The sequence below is a fragment of the Melozone crissalis genome, unplaced genomic scaffold (assembly GCF_028551555.1).
Source record: "Melozone crissalis strain CALT ecotype California unplaced genomic scaffold, PUWL_Pcris_2 ptg000034l_1, whole genome shotgun sequence".
In the NCBI taxonomy this organism is placed as follows: domain Eukaryota; kingdom Metazoa; phylum Chordata; class Aves; order Passeriformes; family Passerellidae; genus Melozone; species Melozone crissalis.
This window is the reverse complement of record NW_026535812.1, coordinates 16,696,720-16,710,616: the sequence shown is the minus strand read 5'-3', so window position 1 is coordinate 16,710,616 and position 13,897 is coordinate 16,696,720. Positions and strand designations below refer to the sequence as shown.

Sequence of the window (13,897 nt, the reverse complement as noted above, 5' to 3'; positions counted from 1 at the left end):
CACAAACTGGAAATCATCCTTGAGAAAGTCTCACCGAACAGAGATGTATTTTCTCAAGCCAGTATACAGGTTTCTAAGTTTTAGTAACTGAAAATAGAAGCTCAGCATGTTCCAGTTACTGAGTTCAGTCAGCAACAACAAACCTCCATCTAAAGGACCAGTGACTAATAAAAAATCCAGTCTCTTTCTACAGGCAAAGAAAATTTCTCCATAGACAGAAACACATCAGCCAAGAAAGCATGCACATTCCATGCTTCCACTTTCCAAGTGGAAAACATTCTACTTAATATACTAAGTGCAAGAAGATATTGCTCAGAGCTTGTCCACTTGCAAAGCAAACAAGCTGAGAATTCAGGTAATAGCTTGGAAAAAGTAGGACAGAGCAAGAAAAAAAATGAAGATACAGAACTATGAAGTAAGAAAACATAATGGACAGTGGAGTTCTTGTTTTAGCAACTGTATCTACAAGAACAGCTCTGAACAAAGGCATCACCTTCATTAGTAAGACATGATGGAAGAGTCACTGCAAGCTCCTGCAAGAAAGCACCAGTTTGTTGTATGGCAACTACAGACAACACTGCTCTTGTGGCATCAACAAGCACAACAGGAGGCTCAGGACTACATCCATGAGTATTGCCTTTAGATAACACAAATGGATAAAATATACTTTTATACGCTGTCTGCAAAGTGAGAGTATTTTCATAGCATTACAATATTTTACAGCTTTTTTCATAAAGATAGCAGTATAATAACTGATAAAGCTTTGCAGTCATTTGGTTGTAGAAAACAAGACATTTTTACAGAAGGAAGGGGTCATGCACTTTCCCCTTAACACACACAAACAAAAAAAGGGATTCCTTTCTCTGGAGCAAAATGCTGCCAGTTCTTTCCTAACCTGACCCACACCAAATCAGCCACCTGGCCAGGCTCTAGAGTCTCAATACAATAATAACTCCAAGTTATCACCGTAGAGAGGCAATAAAATAACAAAATAATAAAGTCCATAAAAATAATAAATTTGAGATACCTAGTTCAACTTTCATTATCACAAAGATCTTTATATGGCATATTTAACTTCTTTTTAAACTACTGAAAAGCAAGATAAGTCAAAGCTTATCTGTAACACCCAAGCACTATGGGAAGAACATTTTAGAAGAACAGTGAACAAGTATGGTGGTTGTCTTGTTGTTTAATTATTTAAAATACGTTAGGAGACATTCAGTCAATGTTCTGTCTGCCTATCTAATTAAAAATTACAGCACAGACATGCACATAAGGACTCAGCAGTCTTGCAGAGAGGAAAATAATGGAGTTTGAAGCCTAACAGAATAAGTGCCTTGAAATGCAAATAAAGGCATTACTTTGCAAAAAACTAAACAAAACAGCCACAAAATACACATGAAAAAGACAAAGCCAGAAAAATCAACCAAAAAATATCCCAACCTTTAATTCATTCAGAAACAGAGAAGCAAGAAATTCAGCTAATCCCATCAATGATGTAAAATGCATTTTGTGAAGCCAGTCCTAAACCATCTATAAGCTGCAGGCTTTTAGCTGTCAGGAAACCTACAGGCAGCTAGAAAAACTATTCAGTCATCTTATATCCTACAAGTATAAAACTCTTCCTGACTATATCACACTAGGCCATACTAGCATCAATTTTCAAATGCAAGTACAGTTAAAAGCAAGTGTTAAGCACAAGGCACTGAGAAGAGAGGCTGATGCTACCAGCTGCTGCTGTATCACCTGCACACAAGAGGCACATAGGATTTTTTTTTTTTTTCACAGAAAGTGCTGCTTTTCTACACCATTTCCATCCTGTGGAAACATCCATATCACTGCAAGCTGATAAACAAAACAAACACATAACTCCCTGTAACATCAGACTTAAAAAGTAAAGCAGTGTAAGCAGAGTAAACATGGTAAAGGCATGCTGAACAGCCTGGGACATTGGAACCCAGAGAGACAGAACATTGCCAGAGCTCTTCTGGCTTTTTACCTTGCAAGCTGGAGCCAAGAGTCCAAGAGTTCTGGCCAGTTCTCAGCACTGAGTTAATATTACCATGAAGCTTTAGACTTTTTTCTTCACATTGATAAAGATGCCTACGTACAACTGCTCAGAAAGCCTCCTTTGTTTCACTTCCCCTTTGGCTCTCTAGGCAACCATTAACATGGCAAAAACAACAGGCAGGAGAGACGTAACTTCCATAATTTTGTCTTTGGCATAACAACATGGTGTTTACTATCAGTGTCCATTCCCAGGAGAAACAATGTTTTCTCCACTGGAAAAGGAAGACTTTTGCCCTGCAGAGGAGACAAAGACCTTTCATTTTACAATGGGAAGCTAGGTACAAAAATAGGAAAGATGGCTTGCTAAAAGTGTCCATTTTTTAATAATTCATGTCAACTCTATTTGTCAAGTCACAGCTACAATTCCTTGCATCCAGGTATTCAGGTCCTTTCCAACCTCTGAAAAGCAACATCATACTCTTAAAAATTAAGAACTTTTTTACTCTCTAAAGGATTCTCTTTACAATGCTTCACACAGGTAATGGCAAATCATTTTCAAATTCATTAAACTCTGCACAACTTCAGTGAAAGTCTAAGGCTTCTTCTGATTATAGTACGATTTCTGCTACTATTTCTTTGAAAGGGACCTTCATTCTCCTCTACCAGGAAGACTGAATATGACAAGATAAAATGTGTTGGATTGTAAACAAAACCCTTTTAATCTTTCCTATGCAAGAATTAACAAGCAGATATATTTCACTAAATTCCTCCTCACAATTAAAACATTGAAAAAATCACTGGTGCGGATCACATTAGAGTGACTGTCAGCCTCACACTCAATGACCCAGATCATCTGCTATCTGCCTTCTGGATAAAGGTAGGTTAGAAGATATAAAGAAAATACACTGTCCCAGTCTTCCTGGAATAAAATCCAAGTATCTCATCTGTTTGCCTTGTAACAAATATATAGCCTTAAAATACCAAAGGCTATGTAAACACAAAGCATACAAAAGCAGGAAACATTACTATTTCACTTGCATCATCCTAAAATGAAAAATTGAACAGAAGCCATGCAGAGCTCTTCATGTTTGGGTAGCCTACACTTATCAGCTGAGACTACATCTTCCCTTTGGGACTCTCCAGAGGCTGCATTGTTCCCTCTCCAGCCCTCAGCCTTTTCCCAACAGTACTGCATGAAGGCAAAAGCAGCATCCTACAACTCAAGTCCCACTTCCCCAAAAGTCTCATTCCTCTGGATTTAACAACTGCTATGAGAGCATTAAACATTTTTAGTTTATGCTTGCAAGCACTGTTCCATCCCACATTGAAGCTTTTTACCAATCAGATTTCTTCTATCCATAAAACATCTATCTCCTCATTTTGTACATAAAATGTTTAGACACTCTGCAGCACTGCTCTAACAATGTAAAAATAAGGCTGGCTACATAATCCAATCACATTTCACTCTGCAATACCAACAAAGAATTCATGATCTAAAGTGGTAAAAAATATGATAAAAATAAGTCTTTCCATTTTTAAAAAGCAAAGCACTTTATATTGATCATGTTTTCCATTGCATCATAATAATTTAAAAAAGCTGACCGAAAATCACAGGTGATTTAAATGCTGTTTCTAACAATCATAAATATTTAATAAACCACTTCAGCAGAAAGAACCACCAGTATGTAAACATCAACAATTAGATAAGTTTGCTATCTGTGATCAATGGCAAAAGGAGCAGAATTGGGAAAACAGAGACACCTTACAGCAGCCAAGTCAATGCATCATTTCTCCTCTTCCTATTGCACAACACAGCCTCTTGTTCAGCCCTGCATCCACACTGCAAGCTCCAAACATCCCAAGCTTCATTAGTGCCTCTGTATCACTTTACAATAACATTTTACTTAGAAGTGCCTCCTGTAAGAGGTGGCCATTTTTAAAAAGAGAGAAGATGTAAAGTCTCAGGTTTTGCTACATACAATTTTGATTGGTATTTTTAGATGGCAAAAGGAAGAAAAGAGGAGGCAATTTTGAAACAATTCTCTTGCACCAGAACATTTTCTCATCATTTAATATAGTGATATGAAAATGATCTGCTCCAAAATCCATAACTAGTGCCTAATTTTTGTATGGAACTAAGCCAAGAAGGGAAAAAAGCCACACCAAGTCCTGCAGCCAGCAACCTGTGCTTTCCATCCCCAGCCTGAACCTATGGCCTGCTTCTAAACAGTCAGCAAAACCAGAATGAACAGCAGCAACTCTGCTGGTCAAGGTTCAATTCTACACACAGGATACCCTGGAAAGCTTTGGGGAGCCCAGGACAAGGAAGTTTTTGTGCTATATGAATGGGACCTGCAACATATTCTGCATTCAAGCAATGTGATTGATACTGCTCTGCTCACTTGGGTGACTGCAGACATTCCCACAGCCAGGCAAGTGTGCATCCAACATCCCAGAGTGAAACTGTAACAACAGCACTAATCCCTGCTCCCCCAATCCCTCCAGGGATTGTAACGGGGTGATTTATTGTCTTTCACAACACACCAGAAATTTTAATCTTGCAATTCTTAGATAAAACTTAAGAATCTAGACTAGAATATTCTATCTAAACCTTGATTCATGAATTCTGAATAATGAAAAAGGCCACATACATTCTTATGAATATTTTTCCAGTAATTCAAAAGCCCAATGAAAAAAAACCAAACTATGCTTAAAAAAATATAAAAGAGGTAATCTTCAAGTTCAAGCAAAACCTTATTGCTCTAAAAATTAAATGCCATGTTTTATTGCATTATGTTCTATCACATTTTGCTTCGATACTCTGCTGTTTTCATAATCAACAATAAAAGTCAAGATGGACTCTTGAGTGAGTGTAGGCAGGGTTGTATGCATGTGATAGCAAGGAAGGCTCACAGAGGAAAACAAGGACAGCAAAGCCTCACAGAATGTTCTGTTATGCAGATGCATTACCTAAAATTAGCAGTTTTGTGATGTTTACGACACTTTTAGTTCAAATCCAAGAGGAAGAACATTTATTCATAGATAGTTGTAACAACAGGAGAAAACAAACTGGATATTTATGACACGATGTGAGTTTGTGGGCTGTAGTAATGTCATGTTCAAGCAATGGTGCTTTTAAGGAAATTATCATCCTCTGACTGGGTAACCTCCACCCTTATATGGATTTTACTATTCCTACAGGAGGAACAGAGAGAAGCACAAGTCTGAGGTTGCTGAAGTGTACAATCAAGCAGACAAACTCACACCTCTAGCACACTCAACCTCATTAATGCCATGAATTCCCCAAGAAACATGTAGACTGCATTAAACAAATGTATTTTCTTATTTCAGCCCTGATTTCACAGTTCCCTTTCTGCACATACAAAGAATTCAATGAGAACTCTTTTCATGGGACCTTCAGTCATGTTTCCTTCACTTAAAATGAGATAATTTCTGGGATTTAGCCCACTGTGTCTCAGACCTTCTCACCTCCAAAACACTTCATTCAAAAGCTCTGTATGCCCAGCAGCTGACAAATCACTGACTCTTGCCAGTATTCAATGCTGTGTTAGTGGCCTTTACAAGTAAACCCGGTTAGACTTCAACAAACAACAGTCCTAAGAAAGAAATGTCATTTTTGCCATGAAATCACAATTCACTTGTTCTTTATGTCTCTGTACACTGGCATTGTTCAGCTGGGGAAGAGCACACAACCAGTGTGTGCTTATCAAGTGAAAAGTTGGCAACTACCACAGCCTAACACGAACCTTTTGCCTCCAGGAGCCAGTGCTAATCAGCTAAAAAGTGTTAGTCCTTGACTACCAAGGACTACCAAGAAAGGTGGACACTAGAATTTACAAGCAAATGCCCCTCCTTATTGCACAAGTAGGTTCTGGACAGCAAGTATCTCCAGAAAGGGAGGGGAAGAGGCAGGATAACATCTGAACCACTGTACAGCAGGTGAAAGAGTCAAAGATGGTGTCACTCATTCCTCACTGCTGGATATGGAGAGAACAGGCCCTGAACTATGTTGTTCCAGCAAGATGCCAGCACATGGTAAAAGGTTTAGTTCAGAGCCTTGAAGGTTTCTCATTTTGGTAAGAGATATCCATGTCCAATTGTGTTTTGCATTTGTTGAAAAGAGAAATTACACTGAAATCTGAGCTCAAAAGGGCTTTGTCACAACCTGTTTTGAAAAAAGATGCCTGAAACTATGGAAGGCATGCATGGAATTTTTGTTCTGTACACAGATACAGAAGTCAGCTAAACAGATCCCTTGGCTTCAGGAGAGGCAGAGATCCCTAAGCAGCAAGGAAGGAGCTGTGCTGCTTGGAAGTAGCAGAGCAGAAGCACTTGAGAGACACCTGCTGCCCACTGAGAGAATCTGTCCTCTTTGCAATCCACATTCAATTATCCTTCAGATAGGGCAGAACAGTGCAGAGTCACTTCCATGGGGGGAACAACTTGGTACAGAAAAGCTGACTGCTCACATCAGTAACCCAAGTTTTAATCCCATCTTTAAGAACCTCTCATCCTGCTTTTAAGGACAGCTACCAACTCAAAAGAAGATGTCAAGAACAATTTTTAAATTATAATTATGGACCCAAGTATGTATGCACCAACTCCTCTCAGCCACACTCAAAGGCTGCAGTTTGGCCCAGTGCTCAGATAACACAGATTATTGTATTAACAGAACACAGATTATTAATGTTCTGTTAATACAATACAGATGCAGGTGCAGTCCTTGGGGAGCCTCCTAATTCCCCAACCACCTCTTAGCCAAGGGACCTGCAGGGCACGACAAAACACCATTTCAGCAATAGGCTTCACTTTAGACAACCAAAGGAAACATTGTAACGATTCTGTGATGGGCTCATGTTACAATGTAAGCCCAGGAACTTTTCATGGTTTAAAAGTGGATACTTAAGAAACAAAGACTATTTCAAGGTCCTTCTTCAGTTGCTTTTTGCTTAATCAAAGTCACAACATTTTAGACAGTCATTAGGCAGATATATTTGTCTGGGTACTGGTGCCCCTAAGAGGCTTGGCACAAGCACAGTATATTTAATTTTTAATTAACTCTCAATTCTGCAAATATTAATTTTTCATTCTATTTGTCAACTTCATCTAGCTCTATTCAGACAATTAAGCCACAAATCCAGAAACCTACAGAAAGACTCCTTAAACATCTGCTGAACATTAAGGAAGGCTTCTAATCCTAAAGCAATCTCTCAGTTTTTTAACTTTTCAGAATTCATTCAGTTAGCAGTTGAGTCACTTTGTGAAATCAGTAGCACACTAATTTTTTTAAAAAGTAACAGACATTAAATTGAAGGCTGCAGGAGTGACCAAGGAAGACACTTTACCTGAACAGAATGAAACCAAGTGACTCCACAGCTGCCCGCCTCACATCATCATTCACATCACTCACCTACAAAAGGAAAAACAGGATATTCAGAATACAGTTAAAACACTTGAGGACCATGTTTCAGACCAGAAGACAGGATTACAGAGAAAGCTAGTTAAAATCATGTTCAGCCTTAGTCCAAACAGCTACACCCACGCTTGCACACCAACTGCAAGATGATCAAAGAACAGACAGACCTCATCCTTTACAGCTTAATTTATTTTTTCTCCAGTCCATCATTACACAGACTATTCACTGCAAAGCTGTTAGCTGGGTAGTTTAGGTTCAGATTTTAATTTTTAATAGGTGCCTTCTCTGTGATACCAGGTTGAAAGTCTCAAAGTCTACTTACCCTAATGAAAGAAGGCCCTGCTAGTTCTGCTCATAGTACTAAATAAAGCTTTCATCACTTCACAATCTCTGATTTGGACTGGAATATTAACACTGCAGACACAAAGCCTGACAAAGTGATGGGCTTGCTTTCTGACCAAAAATTCCCTCCTATGTGCTGCTGAGGCCACAGTACTTACAGCCACATGCAGCAGGCGCCTGATAGCCTTGTTGTTCCCTGAGCCACAGTACGCCATAGCCACGGTGTACATGCCAGAACGACGGAGAATTGGATCCTGGAAGAGAAAGCATCAATATCTCACATCCATCCAAGCAGTGACTCAGTAATTCTAACTTTAAATCTGTTCCACTCTTGTGTCTTGAATCTGCTAACAGGTCACATGTCAGCCTCATTGCTTAATTGCTTATTTGGGACAAGTAACAGGACAATCACCAAAGCAGGGTTGTCATTACCAAGTTCAGGGGGACAGAGAGCCTGCTATGCTGCAGGTTGCCCAAGAGTACAGGGCAGAGGGGTCATTCTGCTTCTTGCTTGCAATCTGCAATTATCACTACCAGAGCCTTGAGATGACCCACTTACAGCTAGTTTTGTCCTTTTTTAAGCACTGCATCCTGATCTACTCCCTGCTGCTGCTCACATGACTATGAAGACCAAGTATAAGGCTAAAGAAATACAGAGCTAAGCAGCATTGTTCTTGTATTTTTGATCAGAGCCCAGCAATTTGTGACACAGTCCTACTTCAGACCCATGTAAGAACTTCTCTGGTTTAAAAGAGCCAACTCACCACAGCTGGAGATTCACAAATGGACAGGAAGGTCAGCCATGTAACACAAGAGTCAGAGATTAAGTCACAGTTCAATTTACCTTATCTCTGCAGAGACTCTCAATGAGAGCATCAGCCTCCTCCATCCTCCCATACATGACCAGAGCGATTCCAACAGCGAGGCCTCGCAGGATCTTTTCATGCTGGGTTTCCTGTGCATAGCCAACCATGTCCTCAATAGCCTGGGCATTTTTGGATCCTAACATAACCAACCCCAGTGCCAGGCCAGCTGCCTCACCTGAAAATCACAGAAAAGCAAAAAAGTCAACTCTGTTCCCGAAGTAATAAATACTGTATCTAGAGAATCACACCAGATGTAGGCCAACAGATCCCTTCTGGACATCCCTATGCCTAACAACTCCATTATTCATGGCAAAATGTGTTTGTAACCACAATTTAGTACTTTTCTCTACTAAGTTCAATTATCCCTTCCTTGGACCAAGAGCTGCTGAGATCACTTTCCTATGAGCCCCAACAATGCAGCAGTAATTTCCACAAGTTTCTCCAAGCCTGTCTCTTAGCTCAAAAAAGCACATGGCTCTGGAGAACAGCCACACTAAAGAACAAGCATATGACAAAGAAAGGAACAGAGCAAAAAAGGAGCTGTTTAAAGACCTAGTGTGTCTTATTAAAACTTGCCACAGTGCCAGTCATGACAGGATCTCTGAACATTACTGACACACAACTAAAGAACCATAATGATCAGGAAAAGATCAGTAAGTAAAACACAGCTAGAAACAATCTATGCTGCTAACAGAAAACCTGAGGGGAAAAAAACATTATCAAAAACCCCAGGTGCCTGATAAGGCCTTAGATGGTTATTTGCTTTGAAAGCAGAACATTTACCTGTCACTGCATCATCCTGGTAGAGATTTGTTTTCAGCAGATCATACACATCCTGACGTGCTGTCCCCATGGCAGCCAGCCCCAAGCCCAGGCTGCCACCATGTCGCACAATCTAGAGAAGCACATGCAAGTTCAGTCATAAAGCAGGGAACAGTATGACTTCAGGTGAAGCAGACATCTTTCCATCAATATTAAATAGAAGAAAAACAGTTCAAAAGCCCATAAACAGTAAGTAACAGAAGCTTAACACATAGCACAGAAGATCTTCCAGTAACTTCAAACTCTTTTTCCGCACTGAGTGATTTATGTAAAACCATAAATCTGTGCCATGTGTAAAAACCTAGCAAGTAATAAGTTCTAAATAAAAAGGTTAAAAGGTACCCACTTAAAAACAGTCTGTAAACTCTTTTATTCTAACAATAGATACATTTGCAGTAAGACTATTAGGATCTGTTCATGGAATTTAAAAAAAAAAACCAGTAATTAGATTCCACAAGGAGAAAGAGGCAACATGCTGAGACAATAACCTATTCCCAACTTCAAAAGATATTTTTCGTAGAGGTCTACAAACACTAAGTGCAGAAGTAAAACACTTCTTACTGTGCAAGATGCATTAAAACTACAGGTCATGTCAGCAGAAACATTTTGTGGCTTATTTCCTTGACAACTAAGCTGTACACAATAACAGTGCCTGAATGCTGCAGGTCCACTAGCAAAACAAAGCAGATATAACAAGTAGTAAATATGATGAAGCTACAATCACTGTCAAGTACATAAGAATTTCCTAAAAATCTTACCTAAACCTTAAGCAACAGGTTGTTAAAACCAACCTTTAACCAATCTTGAAAACCCAGAGGAGGTTTAAGTACCACACTGGTGCTTAATTACCTGTACTCCCCACTACTAAACCAGCCAGCCCACTCCTGCATATTCCCAACAAAGCAAAGGCTCATTGCAGAGCCCAGTACACACATCATTACTGGCATTCTTCAGCTGGTTCAGCAAGTAGTCAATGATGTCCCCGCCGTGGTTGGCATGGATGAGACCCAAGGCATAGAGGCCTCCTCCCTCCTGGTAGGCTGAGCCTGGAGAGGTGTCCTTGGGCAGGTAGGTTGCCATTAGCTGTAATGCTTCTTTCTCATGACCCTGGATGTCCAGTGATCAGCAGGAAGAGAAGACAGTGGGAAGTGAAATGGGAAAAAACAGCAAAGCAATATTTAAACATGTGTTATAGCCATTATTTTCTCCACTAAAATCAGTATTTCAGTGCCACACATCACCGTTCAAACTTACTGAAAGTTACTACACTAAGGAACTTTGGTACGTCCCAAAATCACTTAAGAACCACCTGCAATTTTAGTACCTAGAAACTATTATATCTGTTCAACTCACAAAGGAAGAGTTAGAAAAAATACTCCTTCCTTGAGCTGTGTTAACCTAGCACCTTTTTGATTCTCAGCAAAACATATCATAAACTATTTTGGATGTCAGATTAAATAATATAAACACAGCTTTTTAGTGCAAAGACACAAAATATGTTAATAGCTGCGCCAGGTACGCTGGACTGCAGGCACTATCCAGAATCCCCATTTCCACATTTTCACTGTTCACAAGTCAAGCATTTACACTGAGCAGACAGAAATGAATGCAATGTTACCTTGTGTATAACACCCAAGCTGGCAGTAGCAGTAAACTTAGCCCAGTTAGTGGCCCTGGCCAGCCACTCCAAATTGTCTCTAGAAGATGATAAGAGAAAAGTTAAACAAAGTTTCTCATACAGCCTGCTCCTAATCCTGCAAACAGGGTTTTAGAGCACTGAAGATTGCTTTCAAACTAAAAAGCAGCTCCAGAAGGGAAGGCAGCTAAACACATTTCCATTTTACATTTCCCTCCTCTTCATCAGTCCTGATTTTTGCCTGGTTGTAGTCAAGCTTCTAGACATGGGTGATATCAGTGAAAGAGAGAGAACTGCTCAATATGCAGCCCACCAATTCTCTGGTAGAAACTTTAGTAGAGTTTCTGCAGCTTTCCTTAAGTCCCTTGTAAGGTCAGCCCTAGCATTTCCCCTACAAGAGTCATTCAGTACTGTCAGTCTCTTCTGTAAGAACATACATCTCAGAAACACTCTAACTGTAAACAAAGAGAAGAGAAATTCCAGATCTTCACCTTACAAGCTGCTCATACAGTTAACAGTCAAACAAAGCCAGTTTGTGAGGACAGGGAAAAGGAAACAATTCTCTAACACCATTAGAGTTCTGCAGTTACCACTCTGGTATCAAGTTAAAGAGGGCAACAATGTTGTTCAAACACCTCTAAATGACATTGCAGCTCCCTTGCCATAGATTTACCTAAGGAACTGGTCACTGGTTGTCCCACAGTGCATAAAGGAGTTTGCTATAACAGTTGCAGTATGACACACAGAATTCCTCACTGCATCCTGAAAGAACAAGAACAATCAGTAGCATCACTCAGCAAAAGATCTGCCCAAGGTCACTTAACAAGCTTGCCAGTAGAGTAGAAAAATGGACTGTAATGATCCTCAATTTAACCAGCAATTTCCCTGTAATCAGCTAATAGATTGCTAATACACTCCAACATATCCTCTAGCCATCTTTCCCATGCAAAATGATCCTTTATGTGAGTTTCTTTCAGAGATGTGATTACTCCAATTGCCACTTAACTGGAGAACCACCCTGCTCTGCTTCCCAGAACTGAGCACTCGCAGCAAGTGCTGCTGACGTTCCCAGGCTGTTCCCAGAACTCCACTGCAGAATCCTGAACACTTTACCAGCAGATGGAAAAGATTTTCCAATACATTTAAATGTCATCTGAAATAAATGAACCCACTAACAAGCAACCCCTACTACTTTTACTGACAATGTGCATCTTATTTCACAAATAAAAAACTTCTCCTATAGTTTCTAATAAGCTTTTACGATTCCAGTTTACCTGTAATTTTTCATTTGCCCACCCTTGAGTAACACCTTCCAAAACAAAACCAGTTACTCCATTCACTAACTTTGTCTACATTACAGTATCTGATTGGTTTTGTCTCCAACATGGAAATACTGTTTTTTTTACTACATACCAGGATTCCCTTGCCAAGCTGAAGGGCTTACCTAACATCTCAACCAAGACACCAACATACTGTAACCTACAGTCCTGGCTGACTCCTCCCTTCCCAACAAGCAGCATTTGCATTGGATCTGACATGGAGCTGGAGGGTAAATTTTGCCCATCTTACTGAACAGATGAAAAACAAACCCACCTACCCAAAAAGGATGAGAAAAAGATGAGTTGCTATGGCAAATAAAAAAAAAAACCAAACCTAATTCAAATATCAACATCCTACTAGCATCCTATAATCAAAAACAACAGCAGCATGGTCAAAACCAACACAGGATGAATGAGATAAATCAAAGACAATCATATTTAACAAAGTCTCTTACCTTTGTGTTTTTGAGGATCATGAGATCTGTATTGTTGTTTCGTATTAAAAACTGCAGATGTAACTCAATGGCCATTTCGCCACTTAAAATTTTAATCATTTTTGAGATCTGGTCCTTAGGCTCTGGGTTCTTCATATACAAGCAAAAAGGAAAAAAAAATCCATGAGAACCCAACTATCACTCTGTTAAAACACAATTCATGAGAAGCCACTCTGGTATGTTCCCATCACCATATTCCAAAAGCTATCAGGTTTTAGGACTAAAAAGACATTGTTTCTGTCCTTGGTGCACAAGCCCAAACCTCCCAGAAATCAAAGCTTTTGTGCACAGCAGTGCAGGTGAGAAAAGAGACTTTTCAAAAAGAAATGTATTCTTTCATAGAAAGCAAAAGAATATGGGTGACATCTGACATTCTGCAAGCTGCTGTTTGGCATTACAGAGACAGTAAGTTTCCTGCCAGAGGCAAACCCTCTTATAACTGAGCCTGTATTTCCATGGAAGCTTTCACAGACAGGGCCACAAAGCTACAATACTTTGCATGAGCCTGTGCTGAGCTGCAGCACCATTCTTGTGAGCTACAATCTTTATTTAGAACAACAGCTTGTAGAATTAGGAAACAGATACATTCATCTCCAAGAGCTCTTTGAGAAAAGTCTCCTTCCTCCTGATGGAACAGTTGAAAATGGATCTGTAGAAGCAGAAGTTCATTCTGAGCAGGGTGAAAAGTACAGTGCAGCTCTTTGTCCTGACATTTAGCTGGTCACAGACCAGTCAAGCATGAGTAGTTCAGCCCTTAAACTAATTCCCTCAATTATTTCTTTGTAGTCAGCATTCTTAATTGTGGAAGATTAAGCTAAAGAACATTTCTGGCCACATAGATTGTTTTGGTGTACTTGGCACAATCAGCAAAACCAATGCAGCAAAAACTGATTCAAGACACCTTTCCTGTACAAAAGCACTGTCAAGGTTCCTTGCTGAGGCAAGAAACTCAATCCCTTTTGTTTTCTGTG

General features: G+C 39.7%; 1 protein-coding gene across 1 annotated transcript in view; it reads right to left on the bottom strand.

Moving 5' to 3' along the window:
* Positions 1 to 13,897, bottom strand: part of PSMD1 (proteasome 26S subunit, non-ATPase 1) — a 65,641-nt gene that overhangs the window by 42,744 nt on the left and 9,000 nt on the right. Inside the window, exons 9-16 of the mRNA XM_054282356.1 lie at positions 12,888 to 13,016; positions 11,787 to 11,875; positions 11,096 to 11,174; positions 10,411 to 10,584; positions 9,439 to 9,550; positions 8,634 to 8,830; positions 7,948 to 8,043; positions 7,377 to 7,441 (exon numbers count right to left, since the gene is read on the bottom strand). Of these exons, the coding sequence (XP_054138331.1) occupies positions 7,377 to 7,441; positions 7,948 to 8,043; positions 8,634 to 8,830; positions 9,439 to 9,550; positions 10,411 to 10,584; positions 11,096 to 11,174; positions 11,787 to 11,875; positions 12,888 to 13,016 (941 nt within the window). The remainder of the gene's footprint in view (positions 1 to 7,376; positions 7,442 to 7,947; positions 8,044 to 8,633; positions 8,831 to 9,438; positions 9,551 to 10,410; positions 10,585 to 11,095; positions 11,175 to 11,786; positions 11,876 to 12,887; positions 13,017 to 13,897) is intronic.